The 24,220-nt window shown below is 45.3% G+C and overlaps 1 protein-coding gene across 1 annotated transcript in view; it reads left to right on the plus strand.

The window, feature by feature from the left end:
* Positions 1–23,934, plus strand: part of RHBDL3 (rhomboid like 3) — a 156,081-nt gene extending 132,147 nt beyond the window's left edge. The window contains exons 7-9 of the mRNA XM_030208407.1: positions 10,407–10,507; positions 18,138–18,198; positions 23,441–23,934. Of these exons, the coding sequence (XP_030064267.1) occupies positions 10,407–10,507; positions 18,138–18,198; positions 23,441–23,712 (434 nt within the window). The 3' untranslated portion in view covers positions 23,713–23,934. The remainder of the gene's footprint in view (positions 1–10,406; positions 10,508–18,137; positions 18,199–23,440) is intronic.
* The last annotated feature ends 286 nt before the right edge of the window (positions 23,935–24,220 follow it).

Below are 24,220 nucleotides of genomic sequence, written 5' to 3' on the forward strand. Positions count from 1 at the left end.
TGGGTGTTGTAAATTTTTATGGGGAGGGGGCAGGACCCCACTTGGCTACGCCACTGGTCTTAACTAAACTCTTCTAAGAATATTGTGTACATGTAAAGGTGACTCAGTTTTCTAACAAACTTCTGCTGTCTATGCAGAAGCCGACCGAGGGGCCCTTTTACTGAGCCGCACAAGTGTCTACGTGCGCCCAACGTGTGCCAAAGTGGAGTTACCGCCTGGCTCTTGCAGTAATTTCATTTTTGGCGCACGTCCGATATGTGCATCTGAAAAATATTTTTGGATATGAGTATTGGGCATGCGCCAAGTAGCATTTGACGTGCTTAGGTCATTACCACCCAGTTACCGCATGAGTATCGCTAGGTCAATGGCTGGCGGTAAGGACTCAGACCCAAAATGGAAGCGCGGCAATTTTCATTTTGCCGCACGCCCATTTTCGTCAAAAATTTAAAAAAGGCATTTTTTACAGGTGCGCTGAAAAATGATTCTGCACATGCCCAAAACACGCGTCTACGCTACCGCAGGCCATTTTTCAGCGCGCCTTAGTAAAAGGACCCCTCTAACTGCTTTCTTCAGTTTCAGCCAAAACTGAACCTGCGCCCAAAACTTGTCACCTGATTTCATCCAAAAACGAAAACTCAATTTTGGTTGTGTGAATGTGAACCAGTGAGGGCTGCTGGGGATTGTCAGATCTTACAGCCTGCATCCCTCTGCTAAACCCACAGTATCCAAGCCAGAATATAATAATTTAAATAATGAAAGAGTGTAATTTATTTCCAAGCAAAATGGCCTCCACAGACCTGGACCGCAGCTAATGAAAACTGAAACTTAAAAGCTACTGTATGTTTTCGGTTGCTGACTTTGTGCCACACTTGAAGTGACAGTTGATGTCATAACTCCACAGGGAGGCCAGTTCCTAAGGAGTTTATCATCCCACATTGACAGACTTAAATTCTTGCAAAAATGTGGTATCAGAAGCATTTATTTGGAGCATTCTATTTATCGTATAAACTATTGTGCAAGATAATAACTGCATTACTTTCAGTTGCAGTACAAAAAAAACAACCCAAAAGACAGAGTAGCCCCTTATCCCCCCAAACTACTTTACGCACCCTGGTGGTCTAGTCAGAGCAGGAGTGATGGCCCGATGCCCCATAGCAACCATTTTGAAAGCAAAGCTGGAATGGGAAGGAGTGACTGGGCATCGTTCAACTACAACCCTAGAGCACCAGGGATTGTAAGATAGGCCCAGGGGGGACTACAGGTGGAAGGGGAGAGTTCAAGAGCAGGGGCAACTCCTGTTTGGGGGGGAGAGAGAGGGATACAAATGAGAGAGAGAGAGCACAAATTTTGGGTTCTACTGAAAACACATGACTATTTTCAGCCAAAACCAAAAACATGGCTGAAAATTGAAATACTCTATAGCAAAAAGCAAGCGGGTGTGGATTAACCAAATATACTTATGAAATCACAAAAAAATAAATCCACTTAAACGAAAAATAACAGGTCTCATATATTTGAAAAAAATGGAAGGAAAAGCTTCAAAGAACTCAAACTCTCACAAGATTTAAAGAGCTGGAAGAATCCAAAAGATCTTTTACCCTTTCATTATTGGCAAAAACCTTCCATAGAAATTTTTCAAAATGTTTCAAACACAAGCTTTTTTTTTCTACTGCTTAAAAATGCTTATTAATATGGTATTTTCTGGCTAGTAAGTCCATATCATTTTAGAATATTAGTCAACAAACACTTTTGTCTTTAAAGAATCTGTGTCATTCTTACGATCAGAGCCAAGCTGCTGCTTTGCTGGCACTCCACACGACTAATATTCCCCCAGTGTCGTTATGCTCATATTAGCCCTCTCCTCAAGTCACTTCACTGGCTTCCTATCCGTTTCCGCATACAGTTCAAACTCCTCTTACTGACCTATAAGTGCATTCACTCTGCAGCTCCTCAGTACCTCTCCACTCTCATCTCTCCCTACGTTCCTCCCCGGGAACTCCGTTCACTGGATAAATCTCTCTTATCTGCACCCTTCTCCTCCACTGCTAACTCCAGACTCCGTTCCTTTTATCTTGCTGCACCATATGCCTGGAATAGACTTCCTGAGCCGGTACATCAAGCTCCAATCTCTGGCCGTCTTCAAATCTAAGCTAAAAGCCCACCTTTTTGATGCTGCTTTTAACTCCTAACCCTTATTCACTTGTTCAGAACCCTTATTTTATCATCCTCACCTTAATATTCCCTTATCTCTTGTTTGTCCTGTTTGTCTGTCCTAATTAGATTGTAAGCTCTGTCGAGCAGGGACTGTCTCCTCATGTTCAAGTGTACAGCGCTGCGTACGTCTAGTAGCGCTTTAGAAATGATAAGTAGTAGTAGTAGTAAAGATAAATGTTTGTTGACTAATATTCTAAAATGATATGGACATACTAGCCAGAAAATACCATATTAATAAGCATTTTTAAGCAGTTAAAAAAAAAAAAAGCTTGCGTTTGAGAAATTTCTATGGAAGGTTTTTACCAACGATGAAAGGGTAAAAGATCTTTTGGATCCATCCAGCTCTTTAAATCTTGTGAGATTTTGAGCTCTTTGAAGCTTTTCCTTCCATTTGTTTCAAATATATGAGACCTGTTATTTTTCATTTAAGTGGAATTGTTTTTTTGTGATTTCATGAAAATTAAAATAACTTTTTGGCTGAAGCACAAATGATTTGGGGCCAGTTTTGGCACACTAACCGAAACTGAAACCAGAATTTGGTCAGCCTCTATTTTTGTGTGGTATGAAGAAGGGATGGGAAAAGGCAGGAACTCTGCAGGATCCACAGCTCACAGAAAGAAGAAACTATCAGGGTACGCCACAGTAAAATAAGCTGCATTTTTGAGTGGAGGAGAAAGGTAAGGTGACTTCTCGGAGGGGGTTCACAAAATGTTCCACTAAAAGGGCTAGAAAGATGTTACAAAATTAAGGGAAAATATTGTTAGTTATAAACATAAATAAGCATTGTTGGGGCTCAGTTGACCCTGTAATTATCTCTCTCTCTCTGGAGGCTCAGTTGACGTCTAGTAGCCATGGATGTGGAGATTGAGTTTGACACACCAGACGTTTTACATCTGTTTTCCTGAGTGCAGACAGCGTAACGGGCTTCTGAGCCGCAATGCGGGTTTCTTCACACTGCTATCTCAATGACTTCAGCACTGACACATGGTCCAAAGGGTGAGAGTAGTTTAACATCTCTACTCTGGGAGAGGAAAGGTCAAAGGTCTTCCCCGTTGGATCATATCATCCACCAGTGGCTTTTTAGTGTCATCTACTGGCCATTGAGGAAACGAGGATGCCGTCAGGCTTGTTTCACATATCTACACTCCAACCCTAGTTGCATCTGAAAACTAATCTGTAGAGCTTAACATGCAGCAGGGAGGAGTCAATATTTATGGTCACTTGTGTTTCTTCATTAATTAATGAACACAGTGTGGTAGAATGTGTTGATCAAATTGCACTGTGAAGGTTATGACCTTTTTCCATATGTGGCAGCTAGATTTCATTTAAGTACTTAGCATAGTGATCTTTAAAATGTTTGTGCTTTTCCTTTGCAGTTTTGCAGTAAATTCTGTCCCTAGGCTTTTTCAAATCTAAGTAAACTGAGAAAGCGATAAACATGTGGAAAACAAAAAAGTAGGTGACTGTTTATTAAAACAAAGGCACTAATGTGCCCATGTTACTGTGCTGTTGTGTGTGTTAATGCTGGGGTTATGTAAATCATCTCTGCACATCAGGGGCATAGCCAGACTTTGGCAGGGGGGGGTCCAGAGCCCGAGGTGAGGGGGCACATTTTAGCCCCCCCCCGGCACCGACGACCCCCCCCCGCCATTGCCGACCCCACCACTGCCACCACCAATTCCCCCCCCCCGCCAACGACCCTCTTGACCCCCCCTCCCGCCGCCATCCCGCTGTCGCCTACCTTTGCAGGACATCAGAAACAGAAGGAAGCCTTTTGCGAGAAGAAGAGGACCTCGGCTGGCGGGGGTTGGGGTCCCCTGCCAGCAAAGGCAGGCGATGGCACATTAATGCTGCACATTAGTCCATGTTCATGTAAACATGAGCTCAGCTTAGACTAATGAGATAAAAATGTCCATACTGTGTGTGAACTTCATCATTAATATTAAACCAGGTTAGCACAAGTAGAGTCCATAAAGCAATACATTTTAACCCTTGGGAGATATATTTTAGAATTCCTCTCCAGGCAACAGAAACCCAATATGGACTGTGGTCTGCTTCCTGCCTCTCCCTTTGAGACTTCAGAAAGGGTCTCTGGTAGCCCAGTGCCCACTCGTGTTAGCATCTTAAATCTAATGCTTCTGTAGCCCACCTCCACCGCTTACCAACATCATAGCCAAGGGTCTCCAGGGCCCTGATCTTCCCTCTCTTTGGGGACCTTTGGGGGTCTTCAACTGGTAAGTTGCATCTGTCCATGCTCATGGCTCCTGTAATGAAAAATAGTAAGCAATGACCTGATGCATTCCTTAGCTCTGAATGTGGCTTGGCCCCTCAGTCTGCTTCCCTTGAGATTCCTAAATATGCATTTCAGTGTCAAAATGATTTGAAAGGTTATAACCCCATCATACAGTTAGTTATCATATCAGAAACACCTCACTTTAAGACCTGGACCAGCAACAAAGTATGGAAAATAGGAGAAGATACCTTGGTTTTAACCATCTCCTCCATGTAAAAGGGATTCATTTTTTAAAAAATTAGGATCCCTTTTACTAAGATGCGTAAAGCACCTACACGTGCTCAACGCACACCAATTCTGAGGTACCGCGTGGCCCTTGCGGTAATTTCATTTTTGGCACGTGTCCGCTACGCGCGTCTGAAAAATATTTTTTTATTTTCTGGTGCATGTCAGCTACATTCGGCATTTGGCATGCGTTGGCCATTACGCTCGGTTACTGCGTGAGTCTTTACTGCTAGGTCAGTGGCTGGCGGTAAGGTCTCAGACTCAAAATGGACGCACGGCAATTTTCATTTAGCCGCGCGTCCATTTTTGGCAAAAATTTTAAAAAGGCCTTCTTTACAGGTGCGCTGAAGAATGATTCTGTGTGCGCCCAAAACCCACGCCTACACTACCGCAGGCCATTTTTCAGCGCACTTTAGTAAAAGGATTCCTTAGATAATTAATGATTCTAAGAAGTTAACCCCCTGTTTACTAACCCACATGCTGATTCCGACACAGCCCATTCACTTCGAATAGGCTGTGTAGGCATTGCCTCACGGCTTCGTAAATAGGGGGGTAAATTCCTAAAACCACAAAAGGAAGGAGAATTGTGAATAAAGGAGACAAGAGCGTAAAATGAATTTCCTTGTTTAGACTATAGGATCAGTAATTTGAACATTTGTTGGCCTCTCCAAATCTCCGCTGCAGCAGACTGTATAAATCAGGGGCTTAGCCAGACCTCGACGGGAGGGGGCTCCAGAGCCCGAGGTGAAGGGGCACATTTTAGCCCCCCCCCCCGCCACTTTCGACCCCCCCCCCTCCACCGCTGCCGCCAGGTACCTTTGCTGGTGGCGGACCTCAACCCCCGCCAGCTAAACTCTTCTTCAGCGCCAGTCTCCGACACGTTCACTGATCTGTTTCTGTGAGTCCTGACATCCTACATGTAGGAACGTGCAGAACGTCAGGAGTCAAGACTCACAAAAACAAATCAGCAAATGCGCCGGAGACCGGCGCTGAAGAGGACTTCAGCTAGCGAGGGTTGGGGACCCCTGCCAGCAATGGTACCTGGGGGGGGGGGTCGAAAGTGGCGGGGGAGGGTCAGCGGGGGGGGGCGGGGGGGTCAAAAGTAGAGGGGGCCAGGGCTAAATCTGTGGGGGCCCATGCCCCTATGGCCCCACCTAGCTACGCCCCTGGTGAGTTTACAGTATAAATTCAAGCCAGCAAAGCTGAATGCCCTTGCTCAAGGGTTCTAAGTGTTTGAGATTTGAACCCGTCTCTTACAGAGCTCTGCTTTAACTCAGAGAGGGTGTAATGCTCCCTTTTTATTTCTTTTTTTTTTGGGGGGGGGGGTTGCTTTTGTGTTTGTGGGTTTTCCTTTTTTTTTTGTGACATATCACGCACTGTTTGTAAGTACGATATGCTAAAATGACTACTGAGCATCAACCACAAAAGGCACCTGCTGTTTCTAAAAATGAATATCAATAAGCAAAAAAGTAACTCAATGCGTGTGTTGAGATCCAAAATATAAAACAATGAAAGATATGCAAACCTCTGCAAATAATTAATTTAGTGATGGGAGCCCTCAGAATCCCTACCACCCTCCAATGAGGGGGAAAAAAAAACAGGGAAGATCTAACAATACAGGTCTAAACCTGCCGATGAACGGGAACCATGTTACCCTTAACAGAGGCAGGTAAACCACTGTGTTTAAGACTGTGTATAACGAAGTGCAAAAACACACATTCATGCAATAATATATTAACTCTCATCAAAATTCATATAAAAAACAGCATTCAAAAAGGAAGCAAAGTCTCAATGAACTAAGGTCTTGTAAGAGCCACAATTCATACTTTCTCGGTTGTGACTGTATCCCATGCCTACACTCACCTCGCCTCCTGGTGACCAGGCCCTATGGCTGCTGTGGACTGTCTTCTTCCTGTTTCCCAAACATGTTCCACAGTTCATTCCAGTCCTATTCTGATGTTCCAGCATTCCAGACTTGCTTTGGGGTTCCTGTAGCCAAGCCTCACTTTGGTGCTCTTGCAACCAAGCCTCACCCTGGTGTTCCTGCTGCCAAGCTTCACTCTTACTTGTGACCTCATCTGTAATTGCCTTTATTAAGCACCTGGGAACTTTCAGGCTTGCCTTTGCAACAGAGGTCTTCAGATGAGTTTTCGTCTGTGTGTGTTTGTTGCAGTTGCAGTTCCAGCCCTGCTAGTTCTTGTCTTGCCAGTCTTCAACTTCTACTCCAACCCTGCTTGTTCCAGCCCTGCAAGCCTTCAGCTTCAGTTCTAATCCTGCTTGTGTCTGCCCTGTTTGTCTTCAGCTTCAGTTCCTCCACTGTTTATTCCAACCCTGTCTGCTTTCAGCTTCCATTCCAGCCAAGCCTGTTTGAGAATCCTGAATCCTGTTCTAGCCAAGCCCATTCCAGAATCGGGTTCCAGCCAAGCCAAGTCCGTTCCCGCATCCGGTTCCAGCCAAGCCCATTCCAGAATCCGGCTCCAGCCAAGCCAAGTTCTTTCCAGCATCCGGTTCCAGCCAAGCCAAGTCCATTCCAGAATCCGGTTCCAGCCAAGCCAAGCCCGTTCCAGAATCTGGTTGTTCCAGTCCTGCTTATTCCAGCCCTGCTCATCTACCGCTTCAGTTCCCATCTTGCTAGTTCCGGTCCTTCTTGTACCAGCCTGTCTGTGTTCAGCCTCGCTTCCTGTTTGGGTGGTTCACCTGCTGCTGCCGGTCACTGGCAGTGGCCCAAGGGCTCACTACTCTGGGCTCCGTGACAGTTGTGACACATACATAGTTCAACAAGCACTTATCAGTGTAGTAAAAGCATTCAATTTGTAATCCAAATTACATCTGTTACAGCCGCATTCTACAAAGCCTCGCTTCGAAATTCTTCCCCAGGAGCATAGATGCCAATGAGGAATTTGGTGCTACATAAATTGCCAAAAAAAAAATAATTATTGGTTTATAAGCACCACTGAGGCAAAAATTGAAGAAATTGAAATAATTGAACAAAGTATAACAGTAGGAGAATGTGGCGGAGATAAATATATCTAGGACCTAATGAGCTTAAAAAGTGAGAGAGTTGCCTTGTTTTCTGATACGAGCAGAAAATGCTTCCAACGGTGTTTGGTAAGTCCTGTTCCCAGGCTATCTGAAGTGCTTTTGGGCACAGCTCTAGTAACCTTTTCAGGCTACTTTTAGTAGGTTGCTAATTTTTTTTGATGTTCCTGCTTGAATTCAAAAGTTTGCTTAGAAACGTGATCACCACGCTGAAGGGCAAGGCCATGGGATGCCAGGGGTAATTAGAAAAAAGCTGGAAATCTGTTACCGAGGAAGGTTCAATGCATAGGCGCCAACATTTCAAAATGATTAGGAGAGCCAAAACATGATGCAGACTCCTCCTCCCTGGACATAGTGAAGAAGCTTACTCAAGATTGGAGGTGCTCAGCACCCACAGTTTGATCCTATGGCTCTGTACAAGTAGTGTTGGGAGAACATATTTAGACTTCTGCACAGTTGCATATGGGATCTGCACACGTGATGGTAGATAGCACATGTGGTGGATTTTATAACTCGTGTCTTTAAAATCTGTGTCCTCTACACAGTCATGTTAGCAAATTCAGATTATTTTGGAGGCTGAGTGGAGGAGTGGCCTAGTGGTTAGCGCACCGGCCTTGCAAGGTGACCAGTTCAAATCCCACTGCTGCTCCTTGTGATCTTGGCCAAGTCACTTAACCCTCCATTGCCTCAGCTACAAAGTTAGATTGTGAGCCCTCCTGGGACAGAGAAATATCCAGAGTACCTGAATGTAACTCACCTTGAGCTACTACTGAAAAAGGTGTGAGCAAAATCTAAATAAATATATGGAATGTTGCTACTATTGAAGATTCTACATGGATTGTTGCCACTTTTTGAGATTCTGGAATGTTGCTACTATTTGAGATTCTAGATGGACTGTTGCTAGGGGAGGAGTGGCCTAGTGGTTAGAGCACCGGTCTTGCAATCCAGAGGTGGCCAGTTCAAATCCCACTGCTGCTCCTTGTGATCTTGGGCAAGTCACTTAACCCTCCATTGCCTCAGGTACAAACTTAGATTGTGAGCCCTCCTGGGACAGAGAAATATCCAGAGTACCTGAATGTAACTCACCTTGAGCTACTACTGAAAAAGGTATCAGCAAATCTAAATAAAAGCTAGAGGCTGCCTCTGAGCCCTTGGGATACATGAAAACCCCTCTACAAGGCCATGCCCCTTCTGCACTCCCACCCCCCATCCTAGATTCTTTGAGCTTATCACCTCCATGCATGGATGTTGCTAGCCCCAATGAACATAGAGCCTCCTAAATACTTTTGCCAAACCACAGAGGCCAGCTTCCTGCTCCTCCCTAGAGGACGGTAACTCTGGTCTTGCAAGAACAGCTGTGTATAACAAGAGAGCAGCAGCGATTTCATAACGACCATTCAAAGCAGCCGAGATTAGCCAAAGAAAACATGTACTCTCTTCGGAGGATGTAAACAAGCTGGATCCCTTATCCGTGTCTAGACAGAATTCCCACAGTGATCTCTCAGTAGTGTAATTATATCAGTTGAAATTGGAAAATAAAAGGTTTCTTGATTAGAAGCTCTTGTTTGTGCACTGAAGAGGATATGATACAAGAGTTTTACTTAAATTGGGATGAGTCCCAGGTGGGCTAGAAGCAAGGCACACTTCATAGTCCATTATCTGGTTCATTTCTGTGTCTTTCCTAGCCGATGTTATTCTGTTAGTTCTCAACTTGAACTGGATTAGGTTTGCTCGTGCGGCTGTTAGTTAAAATAATAATTTCCATCTACAAAGCCACGGTTACTTTATTTGTGATGGAACATTTTTGTATACTGCCTAGTATCCTTCAGAATAATTTGGAAATGTGGTGTTATTACCAAGGGCGTAGCCAGACCTCGTGGTGAGAGGGGGCCAGGGCCAGAGCCTGAAGTGGGGGAGCATATTTTGTTCTGCCACCCCCCGTTGCCTCCTCGCCCTTCCCCACCCGCTGCCTTAGCAGATACCTTGGCTGGCCGGTCTCAGGTGCTGCTGCGTTGCCTGCCCTGCTCTCTTTTCCCCTCAGTTTCACTAAAAGGAGCGTACCGGACGCGAGGGGAAGACAGCAGGGCAGGAGACCGGCGCTGGACAAGGCTTCAGCTGGCGGGGGTTCGGGAGTGGCTGCTTTTCCTCTCAGGCATGCATTCTCGGTTTTGAAACCCAGCATGCCCTGAAAGGAAAAGCAGGGGCAGGAAATCAACAGAGTGAAGAGACAGCACTGGAGGAAGATGTGTTCTGCTGGCGGGGCCTCGGGATCCCCACCAGTTGAATTGCAGCAGCAATCCGGGGGGGGGGGGGGGGGGGGGGGTAGGAGGCAGCAGCGGCGACGATCGTGGTGGGGGGCTTCAGTGGATGATGATTGAGTATGTGTGTGTGGGGGGGGGGGGGTGGCAGCGATCCGAGGAGGCGGCGTCCCTGCCCTGGGCCTATTTCAGTGTCTCGGCAGCCCTGCCCCCCACAACTGCCCCACCACCATGCAGACTGCCCCCAGCCCTGCCCCCATGCACATGCAGAGAGGTTGGAAAGAATTCCATGAGTTTTCCAGTGCTGTTGATCCAAACTGCTTGAAATGATTCTGCTGCTATATCCAACCTTCTGATAATGTGTTTTCCTCCGCAAGGTTCATTGGCGGTATCTGTAGCAGACATGCCAGCACCTGTGGTGGGCTCTTCTGGAGGGGTTTATGCAATTATTTCTGCGCATCTGGCCAATATTGTGATGGTAAGAATACAAGTTGTTCTACAAATCATTTACAGCATATTTCACCTTGTTGATACGGAGGTGGAATGACTTTTCCCTCTGCTGAAAAAATGCTTTGTTTTCATTTATTATTTATTGCACTTGTATCCCACATTTTCCCACCTATTTGCAGGCTCAACGTGGCTTACAAAGACCTGTTGTGGCATTGCCATACCAGGATGAAGTATAACATTTGGTGTTACAAAGAAGTCATGGAAGACAAGAAGATTTGATCAAGCAGTTGTAGAGAGATACATTCTGAGTAACGTTGGATAGGTGTTGTGTTATAGTTAGTTATGGGTTCTCGTGGTAGGCTTTGTCAAAGAGGTAAGTCTTCAGAGATTTGCGGAAGTTAATTAGTTCGTTGATCGTTCTCAAGTGAGTTGGAAGTGCATTCCACAGCTGTGCGCCCATATAAGAAAAGCTGGTCGCGTGTGTTATTTTGTATTTTAATCCTTTACAACTGGGGAAGTATAGGTTGAGAAAGGTGCGGGAAGATTTTTTAGCGTTTCTGGGTGGTAGGTCCACTAGGTCTAGCATGTAGGTTGGGGCATCTCCGTAAATGATTTTCCATAAAGCCACTTGGAAAGCATTCACTATCCTTCCTTCCCTAACCCCTCCCCTGCCGCCCCTCCTCAGCTCAGGTCCTTTTTGTCTTTTTATTTTAAAAGCGGATGGCGGGCCTACAGTCAGTGGTTTAAAGGGTTTTTTTTAGGAAGTAGGTCATATCAGGTAAATCTATCAGGTCATTTTTCTTCTGATTGGGTTTCTGATTTTGATGTTCTCCACGGTTTGCCAGTTTCACCAACATTATTTAATATAGTGATGGTGTTTTTAGGGAGGAAATTAGTTGAATTTGGGTTTTGTTCTTTTATTTATGCTGATGATATTATTATTTTTATTCCTTTGGAGATAATATTATACTGGAGGACATCAAAAAAAGGTTTGGACTTTTTAGAATTATGGGCCAATACCTTTAAATTGAAGCTCAATAGAGAAAAAAACAAGATTCTTGATAGCCAGCTCTCCTTTTAGGCCAATTATATGGATAGTTTTACAATTGATGCATTGTTGATAGTTTTACAAGTGACGCAGTGACTTTTAAAGTTGATAAGAGTCTGAAGATTCTGAGAATCTCAAGCTCAGAGTGTAGTTACCAAGACTTTTGAAAATTCTAGCGGTGGCAGCCATTTTTTCCGTGCACCATGGCCCCTTTTCCGCAGCGGGTGAAAATAACTAAAAATGAAATGGCCACACGGCCATTTCGGAAGGGAGTACGCCACCCATTGAAGTGCTGGTAAGGGCCCCTGTGCTAAATCGGCAGTAACTGGGCAGCCCACTACGCTGCCCGATTACCACTGGGTAACCAACCCCCTGAGGAATATTTTCTCAATATTTCTGCTAGCTCTGGAAATGGCGCGTTCTGGGGGTGGAACTACCGCCGGCATCCGCATTGAGCCGGTGGTAGTTCCGGGTTGCCGCACCGCAACCCTTTAGTAAAAGGGCCCCTAGGGTAGAACCTAAGTACCATAGCACCTAACTGCAAGGGGGGGGGGGGGGGGCGTACTCATGGGTGGAGCATGGACAGGCTATGGGCGTCTCCCAGTTATGCAAATAGTTTTAGAATACTATAAATTATGCACTCCAACATATGCCTGCCATTGACATGGCATAAGAGGGTGTGTACTTAGACCAACGATAAGATCGTATTCTGTAACAGAATCTTGGTGCCAAGAAGACGTTATGGAATTTGCATTAAGCTCACAGCATTGAGCACCTAAACTGAGGAACCAGTTTATAGAATTATCCTGATTGTGTGGAAGGGTTTCTTCATTACAGTTAAGGAATAAAATTAGAGTACTTGTAATAAAGTATTTTTGCCATATTTGCATTGCATTAGTATTGCTTTGTTTTGTAGTTTGATGTGTTATTTTGTGACTTACTAAGTTTTATGCTCATGGAATTGATGCATTTGCATTTCTTTTGTTCACCGTTGAAATGGCACACTTCCCATGAGCACTGATTTGGAAAGGTGACTTATAAATGTCAGAAATAAATACAATCAGAATTGAATTATGTAGGTTTGAGTTGCAGAAGCACCATTCCTTTATGACAGAGCAGAACTAGCTCGAAGTTCTCACTTCTTGTTGTGAAGCTCCAAGATTCGCCATTGAGGCTAGCGTTGAGTTGAAAGGAGGAATACTTGAACTGAAAGAATAATATGCTCAGGGCCCTAATACCACCTGATCGAGCAGCTTCTAAATTGCAAGAGCAGGCTTTGTTACTTTCGGTTGATGCTGAAAAGGCTTTTGATCGGGTGAACTGGCTTTTCTTTTTTGCAGTCTTGGGCAAATTGAGTATCTCTGGTAACTACTTGGGATGGCTCCATTCATTGTATAATAAGCTCCTAGCTACTTTATCTATTAATGTTACTTATTCAGCAGAATTTGATTTGTACAGGGGCACTAGACAAGGTTGTACACTCTCCCCCCTGTTATTTGCACTCTCCATCGAGCCCTTTGCGCAATCTATCCGACTTAATGAGGCTATAATGGGAATTAACTGTAGGGGAGAACGACATAAAATAATGTTGTTCACTGATGACATTTTGATTTCCCTAACAGATCCCACTGCTTACTTGCCACAGGTGATCGCCTCCTTGAATGACTTTGGAGCAGTGTCTGGGTTTCACACTAACATGACTAAATCTGAGATTCTCAATCTGATTATCCCCCGGTATTGTAGAAGGAATTTCTGAGCAAGCATCCCTTTCGCTGGATGGCTACCTCCATTAAATACTTAGGAGTGCATTTGTCCTGCTCTGTTTCTGACCTCTTTGCTCTGAATTTCCAATGCATCTTCAGGAGTTGTTGGGGGAATTGGACCATTGAAAAAGACTTAATTTATCTTGGCTAGGGGAGGATTTATGCTGTAAAACTGACCCTGCTCCTCAAACCTTTGTTTCTCTTTATGGCCCTCCCTATCCCAATTGCCAAAAAGTTTTTTCTTGAGCTTAAAAGGAAAGTATTTCATTATGTACTGTCTGGGCAGTATCATGGATCCCTAGACAAGCCTTGGTCTTAGTTCAGCCCCTGCCTAGTTTAATGAGCAATGATGCAACCCTATTTTGTCTCTGCTGTGATCTTATTCGACCGTCTTTCTAACCCCTGTCTATGAATCATGTAAACCACATGGGATCGCCTAAGGTTTTAACCAGCTCAATACTTCCATGAGAGACCTCTATAGATTCTCGCTGTCTCCATCGAACTGTTAATCCCACTTGATACATTGTAATCACCCCCATGGTTCCATGTAAGCCACATTGAACCTACCAATAGGTGGGAAAATGTGGGATAGAAATTCAATAAAATAAAAAATAATGAAATACCCTCTCATGCCTTGGCTCGTCTACTGCTTGAAATGGTTTCCAGAACGGCGGTATTTCCTTTCTACGCCAATTCTTCATGCACTAGCAGATTTAGAAGGGATATCTCAGGGTACTTATAGTCGATGGGCAAATAACTCCCTTCGGACCTTGGGACAATTATGGGAGGAAGGAGAATTTATTTAATGGGAAGATCTCAAAGAGGAAATTGGCTTGAGAGCCCAGGATTTCTTTGTATATAGACAAATTAGAGACTTGATAACCAGACAGGCTAGAAGTGAATTTGTTTTACCTGAAACTTTGCTGGAGCAAGCACCGAGATGCGGTCCACACAGGGGAGTGATATCTTGCCTTTATCAAGCTGTACTTTCCCATACCACTCCTATACTAACCTATACAACTAAGTGGGAAACAGACATTCACCAACCACTTGACTTTGCTACTTGGGAAAAGATTTTAAATTATTGAAAGTGTCTATAGCCACTCCCATGGTTATAAGATTCTCTACAAGTGGTACTACACTCTGGCTCTCCTTTATAAATGTTTAAAACAGTCACAGCGCAATGTTGGCAAGCCTGTGGTATGACTTTTACCATATCTGGTGGCAATATCCAAAGATTCAAACCTTTTGGCAGTCAGTGTTAAACCTCTTTGCCACGATCACCGCAGGGCGCTATTCCCTGCAGCCGTGGCATTGCTTACTCCATGTAAAGCCTGTAGGCATCAAGCCGGACTTGCATAAACTAGCTTGCTACCTTTTTACAGCAAGCAAACTTTAAATAGCAGCGCACTGGAAACAAAAGCACACACCATCAACAGATCAACTATTTAAAAAAACTAAACTTTATTTGTCTTATAAAACTAAGTTGACTGCATTGAAGAATGGACACATTCAATCTTTTCATAAAGTTTTGAACATATATCTTGGCTGGAGAGGGCATGGGTTGCTCCGCCCCTGACACATTTTCCCCTCCCCCCTGTCACACACCCCGTCACTCCCCCTCCCCGTCACCCCCCTCCCCTTACCTTACTACTGCCCTGGTGGTCTAGTGACCTCTTCGGGGCAGGAAAGAGCCCCCTCTTTCCTGCCCGGAGCACTGCCTTGCATGCAGCCTTCCTGTTCCTGATCTCGGCGCCAATTCAAAATGGCCACCGAAAGTTGAAGTGACCTCGCGAGACTTCAACTCTCGGCAGCCATTTGGAATCGGCGCCGAGATCAGAAACAGGAAGGATGCATGCAGGAAAGAGGGGGCTCTTTCCTGCCCCGAAAGCGGAAGAGGTCACTAGACCACCAGGGCAGTATTAAGTAAGGGGAGGGGAGGCTAGCAATCTGCCCGTTTGTCCGGATTCCTGGACAAATGGGCAGGCTGGTGGGCGGGCCGTCCTATAGGATGGCCTGCCCACCAGCCTGCCCGTTTGTCCAGAAATCCGGACAAACGGGCAGATTGGCAAAACCCGCCCGGTTGCCCGGACATGTCCTCAAAAAGAGGACATGTCCAGGTAAATCCGGACATATGGTAACCCTAGTTGAGGGGGAAGGAGAGGGGATGGTTTGCTTTTCATATTGAGTGACATCCTGGGTTGGGGTTTGGGGTTGAGATTGGGGAATGTCGTGTTATATTTTCTAGCTGTACTTCTTTATTGGCATGTATGAGGTTCTTGTTCTCAATACAACTTAAAAAAAAACTAGCTGTCCCTGGACACGGTCAAGGAGTTTGTTTAATATTGGGGGTGCTCAAGCACCAAGAGCACCCACAGAGCTGGCTGCTATGCTAGAGGACTTTGCAGTAGACCACCTAAAAGCTCCCAGGTATAGTGAACCCTCCAAAACCCATCAAAAACCTACTGCACCCAACTATACACCACTACAATAGCCCTTATGGCTGCAGGAGTCACCTATATGTGGGTTCAGTAGGTTGGTGGGTTTTGGAGTGTAACAGTTATAGTGGGTTATGGGCCTGGGTCCCTTTCTCCTTAGTGCACTGCACTGACCACTAGGCTACTCCAGGGACCTGCTTGCTGCTCTAATAGGACTGGCCATAATATCTGAAGCTGTCATAGAGGCTGGTATGTACTGTTTCTTTCACATCTTTTTTTTTTTTTTTGGGGGGGGGGGACTCAGTGACCCCTGGGGTAGTAAAGGGGGATTATTTCTTTATTCCTACAGTGATCATTTAGGGCATTTTTTTGTGGCTTAGTCATTATTAAAATAGGTCTAGCTCAAAACATCTTAGTTTTAGTCCTGGGCATTTTCATTGTGTTCCGTTATGGCTGGAAAACATCCCAGTATTAGGAACGCCCATATCCCACCCTAAACACCTCCTGACATGCCCCTTCAGATTTGGATGCACTGCTGACCAACAGCATAGAAAAACAGTTGGAAAATGGGTTTCAAAAATAACAATTTGGACGTCCCACTTCAGGCACAGGCAGCTCCTTGTGACTCTGGGCAAGTCACTTAACCCTCCATTGCTCCATGTAAGCCGCATTGAGCCTGCCATGAGTGGGAAAGTGCAGGGTACAAATGTAACAAAAATAAAATAGATACTATTGGAGATTCTACATGGAATGTTGCTACTATTGGAGATTCTACATGGAATGTTGCTATTCCACTAGCAACATTCCATGTAGAAGGCTGCGCAGGCTTCTGTTTCTGTGAGTCTGATGTCCTGCACGTACGTGCAGGACGTCAGACTCACAGAAGCAGAAGCCTGCACGGCCACATTGGTGATCTGCAAGGGCTGACTTCTACATGGAATGTTGCTAGTGGAACTGAGTTCGAGTCCCACTTCAGGCACAGGCAGCTCCTTGTGACTCTGGGCAAGTCACTTAACCCTCCATTGCTCCATGTAAGCCGCATTGAGCCTGCCATGAGTGGGAAAGCACAGGGTACAAATGTAACAAAAATAAAATAGATACTATTGGGGATTCTACATGGAATGTTGCTAATATTGGATATTCTGTTGCTACTATTTGAGATTCTACATGGAATGTTGCTAATATTGGAGATTTTGTTGCTACTATTTGAGATTCTACATGGAATGTTGCTACTATTGGAGATTCTACATGGAATGTTGCTATTCCACTAGCAACATTCCATGTAGAAGGCTGCGCAGGCTTCTGTTTCTGTGAGTCTGACGTCCTGCACGCAGGACGTCAGACTCACAGAAGCAGAAGCCTGCGCGTCCACATTGGTGATCTGCATGTTGCTAGTGGAATAGCAACATTCCATGTAGAATCTCAAATAGTAGCAACAGTGGAGGAGTGGCCTAGTGGTTAGGGTGGTGGACTTTGGTCCTGAGGAACTGAGTTCGATTCCCACTTCAGGCACAGGCAGCTCCTTGTGACTCTGGGCAAGTCACTTAACCCTCCATTGCTCCATGTAAGCCACATTGCGCCTGCCATGAGTGGGAAAGCGCGGGGTACAAATGTAACAAAAAAACCCGCCAAATCCATACAACCAGTGTGTGTATGTTGTGCTTCTATGGACATACCTGTACTGTGTCATAGGGATCAGCTGGGGCTTCCCAATTTTCCCCTTCGGTAATTCATGCATGTAGCATGTGTAATACATTCTTTTTACATGATGCTGTGTGATTTTTATGTAGCATTTCTTCAGGATTTACTGCACATTGCTTTTTCTCAGCAAGCCATGCCTCCAGAACACAAGCATACCTTATCTTTTCAAAATGTTCTGTTTTTATTTTGATAAAAATATAACTCAGCAAAGCAGATCATAATATCAGAAGGGTGTAAGGCTCTGTTCCAGAAGATCCAAGAAAGCAAATAGGCGATCAGACTACAAGATCCAGCACGAAGAAGCAGATCGCAAAAAAAATATATCAAAATGTCCAATTTATTCACCACTACTGCTGCTGCTTTTCTGGAGAAAAGTTGTTTAGACCAGTAGGTGAAGTTTTATGAGAACACCTCTGGGATCTGTTGCAAGCCCCTGACGCAGCCCTTTGAAAGGGCAAAACGTGGCCGTGTCGGGCTTTTAACTATTTATTAATTATTTTAGTGGGGAATAAATTGGACATTTTGCTATATTTTTTTTTTGGGGGGGGGAGGATCTGTTTTGTTTCTTTTTAGCTCTGTTCCAGAAGCGACAAACTGTGCTACAACCTCAGTGGTGTAAATGCGTATCAGATGAGGGGGGGTTTATGTCTTTAACACAATAACTGCAAGAACTGAAGTTTTAACTTTCTTTCTTTGCACTCTTTTCAGAACTGGGCAGGGATGAAGTGCCATTTCAAGTTGGTGCGGGTAGCTGTTGCCTTGCTTTGCAGTAAGTTTCCTGGTGCAGCAAGTGTGCCCAAAGGATTCAGACTCCCTGTGTTCACTGTACTGTTTGTCTTTGCTATTTTAATGGTAATATCTCCTTATTAATTCCTGGAATTTATGTTAATGTCTCTAATCACGTCTGGCTGTATATAGTGCCATCTGTGAGAGGCAGGAGGCTGAAACTAATAGAGAAAGAAGAAGTGACGATCAGGTCATTGTGAAACTGTAAAGTTCGTTATATCAGTCATGGAGATATGGTGATGCCAGCTTTGCTGGAGTTAACCCTGGATTGCCTGAACTTTGCTTTCTTTTTGTAACTTCTTTTAGTGAAAATAAGAAACAAAAACATACAACCAAAAGACATTGTACAACAGCAATCGTTGTAGTACCAAGTCGAACTTATGCACTGTGGGGTCCTTTTTAAAAAGCTGTGGTAAAAAGGGCCCTGCGGTAAAAAGGGCCGTTTTTACTGCAGCGGGAAAAAAAGCCCCTAAAAATAAAATGGTTGTGCGGTAAGATTACTCGTACCACATGGCCATGCGGCAGGGAGCACTTGTTAGCGCTGGGTTAGCGCTGCGGCAAAACTAACAAAAATATTTTCCGGTGCACCGCAAATGACATGAGCTTGAGGTAGAACGATTGCCAGCAGTAGTTCTGGGTTGCCACATGGCAACCCTTTCTTAAAAGGGCCCCTGTATTCCTTCAGCACACAGCTACAGCTGATAAGCTAAAACATATTGGTAAAAATGTTCTAATGTCTTAACCTAAAACATTTTAAAACAAGCCCTGATCTCAAAACATAGTAACATAGTAGATGACGGCAGAAAAAGACCTACACGGTCCATCCAGTCTGCCCAACAAGATAAACTCATATGTGTATACCTTACCTTGATTTGTACCTGTCTTTTTCAGGGCACAGACCGTATAAGTCTGCCCAGCAGTATTTCCCGCCTCCCAACCACCAGTCCCGTCTCCCATCACCGGCTCTGGCACAGACCGTATATGTCTGCCCTCCACTATCCACACCTCCCAACCACCAACCCCTCTTCCCCCCACCTGCTCTGCCACCCTAGATGAACCTCAGACCCACTCCCCTTATGTTTTATGTTATGCCTTTCTTCAACAAAAGTCAAGCCCAAAGTGATTTTGCAAGAAAAACATGATATCACCCTCTTAAAAATATATATATTTACTTTTTTGCCCCTGTGAAAGAAGCTAGAAGCTAGAGATGGTGAGGCACTGGAGGAAGCACTGAACACTCTTCACAAAGTAAAGCAAGTGTGAGGTCCAGGAATCTAGACTAACATTTTTCACATTTCATGCCACCAAGTCAATGCATTGGAACAGGGAGTTAATACATAAGTAAAAAGTGCAAGTGTTAAAATGACCCATAGTTGACCCAAGGGGGCCGATATTGAGACTACGGAAGGGAGCCTGGTTAACCCTGAAATTCAGTGCCAGGTCCGTATCCGATAACCACGTTGGATTTCTGCGGGTTTTTGGCCGCTAAAAATATACAGTGGGGGAAATAAGTATTTGATCCCTTGCTGATTTTGTAAGTTTGCCCACTGACAAAGACATGAGCAGCCCATAATTGAAGGGTAGGTTATTGGTAACAGTGAGAGATAGCACATCACAAATTAAATCCGGAAAATCACATTGTGGAAAGTATATGAATTTATTTGCATTCTGCAGAGGGAAATAAGTATTTAATCCCTCTGGCAAACAAGACCTAATACTTGGTGGCAAAACCCTTGTTGGCAAGCACAGCGGTCAGACGTCTTCTGTAGTTGATGATGAGGTTTGCACACATGTCAGGAGGAATTTTGGTCCACTCCTCTTTGCAGATCATCTCTAAATCATTAAGAGTTCTGGGCTGTCGCTTGGCAACTCGCAGCTTCAGCTCCCTCCATAAGTTTTCAATGGGATTAAGGTCTGGTGACTGGCTAGGCCACTCCATGACCCTAATGTGCTTCTTCCTGAGCCACTCCTTTGTTGCCTTGGCTGTATGTTTTGGGTCATTGTCGTGCTGGAAGACCCAGCCACGACCCATTTTTAAGGCCCTGGCGGAGGGAAGGAGGTTGTCACTCAGAATTGTACGGTACATGGCCCCATCCATTCTCCCATTGATGCGGTGAAGTAGTCCTGTGCCCTTAGCAGAGAAACACCCCCAAAACATAACATTTCCACCTCCATGCTTGACAGTGGGGACGGTGTTCTTTGGGTCATAGGCAGCATTTCTCTTCCTCCAAACACGGCGAGTTGAGTTCATGCCAAAGAGCTCAATTTTTGTCTCATCTGACCACAGCACCTTCTCCCAATCACTCTCGGCATCATCCAGGTGTTCACTGGCAAACTTCAGACGGGCCGTCACATGTGCCTTCCGGAGCAGGGGGACCTTGCGGGCACTGCAGGATTGCAATCCGTTATGTCGTAATGTGTTACCAATGGTTTTCGTGGTGACAGTGGTCCCAGCTGCCTTGAGATCATTGACAAGTTCCCCCCTTGTAGTTGTAGGCTGATTTCTAACCTTCCTCATGATCAAGGATACCCCACGAGGTGAGATTTTGCGTGGAGCCCCAGATCTTTGTCGATTGACAGTCATTTTGTACTTCTTCCATTTTCTTACTATGGCACCAACAGTTGTCTCCTTCTCGCCCAGCGTCTTACTGATGGTTTTGTAGCCCATTCCAGCCTTGTGCAGGTGTATGATCTTGTCCCTGACATCCTTAGACAGCTCCTTGCTCTTGGCCATTTTGTAGAGGTTAGAGTCTGACTGATTCACTGAGTCTGTGGACAGGTGTCTTTCATACAGGTGACCATTGCCGACAGCTGTCTGTCATGCAGGTAACGAGTTGATTTGGAGCATCTACCTGGTCTGTAGGGGCCAGATCTCTTACTGGTTGGTGGGGGATCAAATACTTATTTCCCTCTGCAGAATGCAAATAAATTCATATACTTTCCACAATGTGATTTTCCGGATTTAATTTGTGATGTGCTATCTCTCACTGTTACCAATAACCTACCCTTCAATTATGGGCTGCTCATGTCTTTGTCAGTGGGCAAACTTACAAAATCAGCAAGGGATCAAATACTTATTTCCCCCACTGTAGCTGGTTCAGCCAATATTCATTGGCTGACGGCTAAGTTATAGCGGTCAAAGATAGACCTGCTATTTACGTGGGTCTACCTGGCCGCTAAACAGCCAGTTGGCCAATGAATATTGGCGCTACCTGGCTATGTCAATGTAGCTGGTGGCTGGGCTAGCTGCTAAGTGGTAATATTCAGCTGAGATAACCGGCTGTCTCGCACTGACTATTAGCTTTTAGCTGGCTTTAGGCTATATAACCGGCCCAGGGGCGTAGCGACATGGGGCCATGGGGGCCTGGGTCCCCGTAGATTTGGCCCTGAACCCCCCTGCTGATGAACCTCTCGACCCCCCCTCTCGCCGCCAACCCGCCGTCACCTACCTTTGCTGGCGGGGGACCCCAACCCCCGCCAGCCGAGGGCCTCTTCTTCCTTCGTTCTGTTTCTGAGTCTAACGTCCTGCACGAAGGAAGAAGAGGCCCTCGGCTGGCGGGGGTTGGGTCCCCCGTCAGCAAAGGTAGGCGAAGGCGGGGGAGGGTTGGCGGCGGGAGGGGGGTCGAGAGGGTGTTGGCAGGGGGGGGGTCAAGGTGGTGGTGGCGGTGGCGGGAGGGGAGTCAGCAATGGCGGGGGGAGGGGTGCCAGGGGGGGCTAAAATGTGCCCCCTCACCTTGGGCTCTGGACCCCCCTCCCGCCGAAGTCTGACTACGCCCCTGAACCGGCCAGAAGCTGTTCCTGGCCAGTTAAATAGTTTTACCTATCGTCCGGAAGAAGTTTTATTAGTATCTAAAGTATGTGAATATAAACGGTCTTGGGCTCAGGTTTGGACAGGTGAGTAATTAAATCTAAATCTAAAATGAAGTGTTTAGAAGGGAGCTAGTGCTAAAAATGGTGACAGACCAAAAAGAGATGAATTTGTGCAGGTAGCATGTTCCCGTGGTGGGCACTGATTGTTCCCATCATGCCATCTACTGGCATTTAGTGGAAGTGAAGATAACATAGTAGAATGTACCTCCTAAAGAAGGGTAAACATTTGAATCAAACTAAAAATAAAAACGAAGGGCCCTTTTAACAAAAGTGCGTAGGCGCCTACTCGCGTCCAGCGTGTGTCAGTTTGGAACTACTGCCCAGCTATCGCATGCCCCGGGCGGTAATTCCATGTTTTGCGCGTGTCCGATATGAGTGGCAGAAATTTTTAAAAATTTTTTATCATGTGGTGCTAACCGGGCGGTAATTGGCAGCGTATGCGCGCTGATGATTATCTCCCGGTTAATGTGTGAGACCTTACCGCTAAGTCAGTGGGTGGCGGTAAGTTCTCAGGCCCAAAATAGACGCACACTGATTTTTAAATTTTGACGTGCATCCATTTTCAGCAAAAAAGGGGCCTTGTTTGCAGGATTGCTGAAAAATGGACCGGACGAGCGTCTACACCAGCACAGGCCATTCTTCAGCGCACCTTAGTAAAATGACCCCTGAGTTTCCTTTTAGCTTTTGTAAGGGCAATAAATATTTATGTGTGAACCGTTCTAAGCCCCTGCTCACCCAAATACAAATTTAGGTAGAAATTTTCAGACCCGTGTGTTGCTTTTTCTGTATGAAAACACCAGCTTGTCAATGCTGTGTTTTATGAATAGGAAAATACATCTCATGGTTTGGTTTTTCTGTGGATCTGACCCAGAAAGATTTCTTCCATCTTCCTTCTAATAGGTCCCCCCAGAGTGAAAACGTATCCAAGAAAGCTAGCTGAAACTGTGTGCAGAGAATAGGTAAAATGATTAAGTCTATAATTATCACAGGTCCTCATTTGCACAAGACAAGTGCTTCTCTTTAGTTACCTGTGATGTGAACAACACTACAGTCAGAAAGCAGGATATAAATTAAACAAGAATTAATATTGATCGTTGCAGTTGTCCGGGTCTTGCCGCATCTGAGTGGGTGGAACTAATGTTTCAGCCATTGTGCCGCTTACTCAGATGCGGCAAGATCCAGACAACCACAGCACCCATGACACCAGCCCTAGAAGCCTAAGGGAACAAGAGTTAATATTCTTTGATTTGTTTTGCGTTTTCCCCCGTCCCGCCTTCTTAAAACGGTTGGTAATTGTATCGTCAGTTAATGGATACCTGTCACAGTGACATCTCCTTTTTCTCTTTGTGCTGCAGTGAGCGTTGAATTTGGAAGAGCCGTGTGGTTGAGGTTCCACCCATCTACCTACCCTCCTTGCCCACACCCCAGTTTTGTAGCCCATCTGAGCGGGGTGCTGGTTGGGATCACGCTGGGTGTGGTGGTCCTTAGGAACTATGAGCAGAGGCTGCAAGATCAGTCCTTGTGGTGGATTTTTCTCTCTATCTACATCCTCTTTCTGCTGTTTGCTCTTTTCTGGAACATTTTTGCCTATAGCCTGTTGGATCTGAAGCTACCTCCACTTCCCTAGAATGTCAAGACAAAGCCGTCTGAATGTGAAAACTTGCACCTGCCGCTTACAAAAGAAAAGGAGGCTTTATTTTTGTATAAAGAGTATGTCTTTGGGCTTTCTTACATGGGCACAATTTAAAAAAAATCTACACTATGAATTTTGTTAATACATGCCGAAGAAAATATTTTGAGGTCTACATTTTGCTCAAAGCAGCTGAAATGAAACAAGCATGGGCAGAGGTCAGGGAAATCATAGTGACTACTCACAGATTAAAGACCTGTTGACCCATCCAGTTTGCCTCAGTGAGAGGCCCTTTTACAAAGGTGGGTAAGGGCTTGCGTGCATGCAGCGCACGTCAAATCAGCACTACTGCCCGGCTAGCAAGTGTGCCTGGCGGTAATTCTAAGTTTGGCGTGAGCCAAAAACACACGGCAGAAAATAATTTTCTGTTTTCTACCGCAGGGGCGTTCCCAGTGGTAAGCAGCAGTTGGCGTGTGCTAACCGGTTGCCGTGCGGGTAACGTGTG

This window comes from Microcaecilia unicolor, chromosome 6 (genome assembly GCF_901765095.1).
Source record: "Microcaecilia unicolor chromosome 6, aMicUni1.1, whole genome shotgun sequence".
NCBI classification, from domain to species: domain Eukaryota; kingdom Metazoa; phylum Chordata; class Amphibia; order Gymnophiona; family Siphonopidae; genus Microcaecilia; species Microcaecilia unicolor.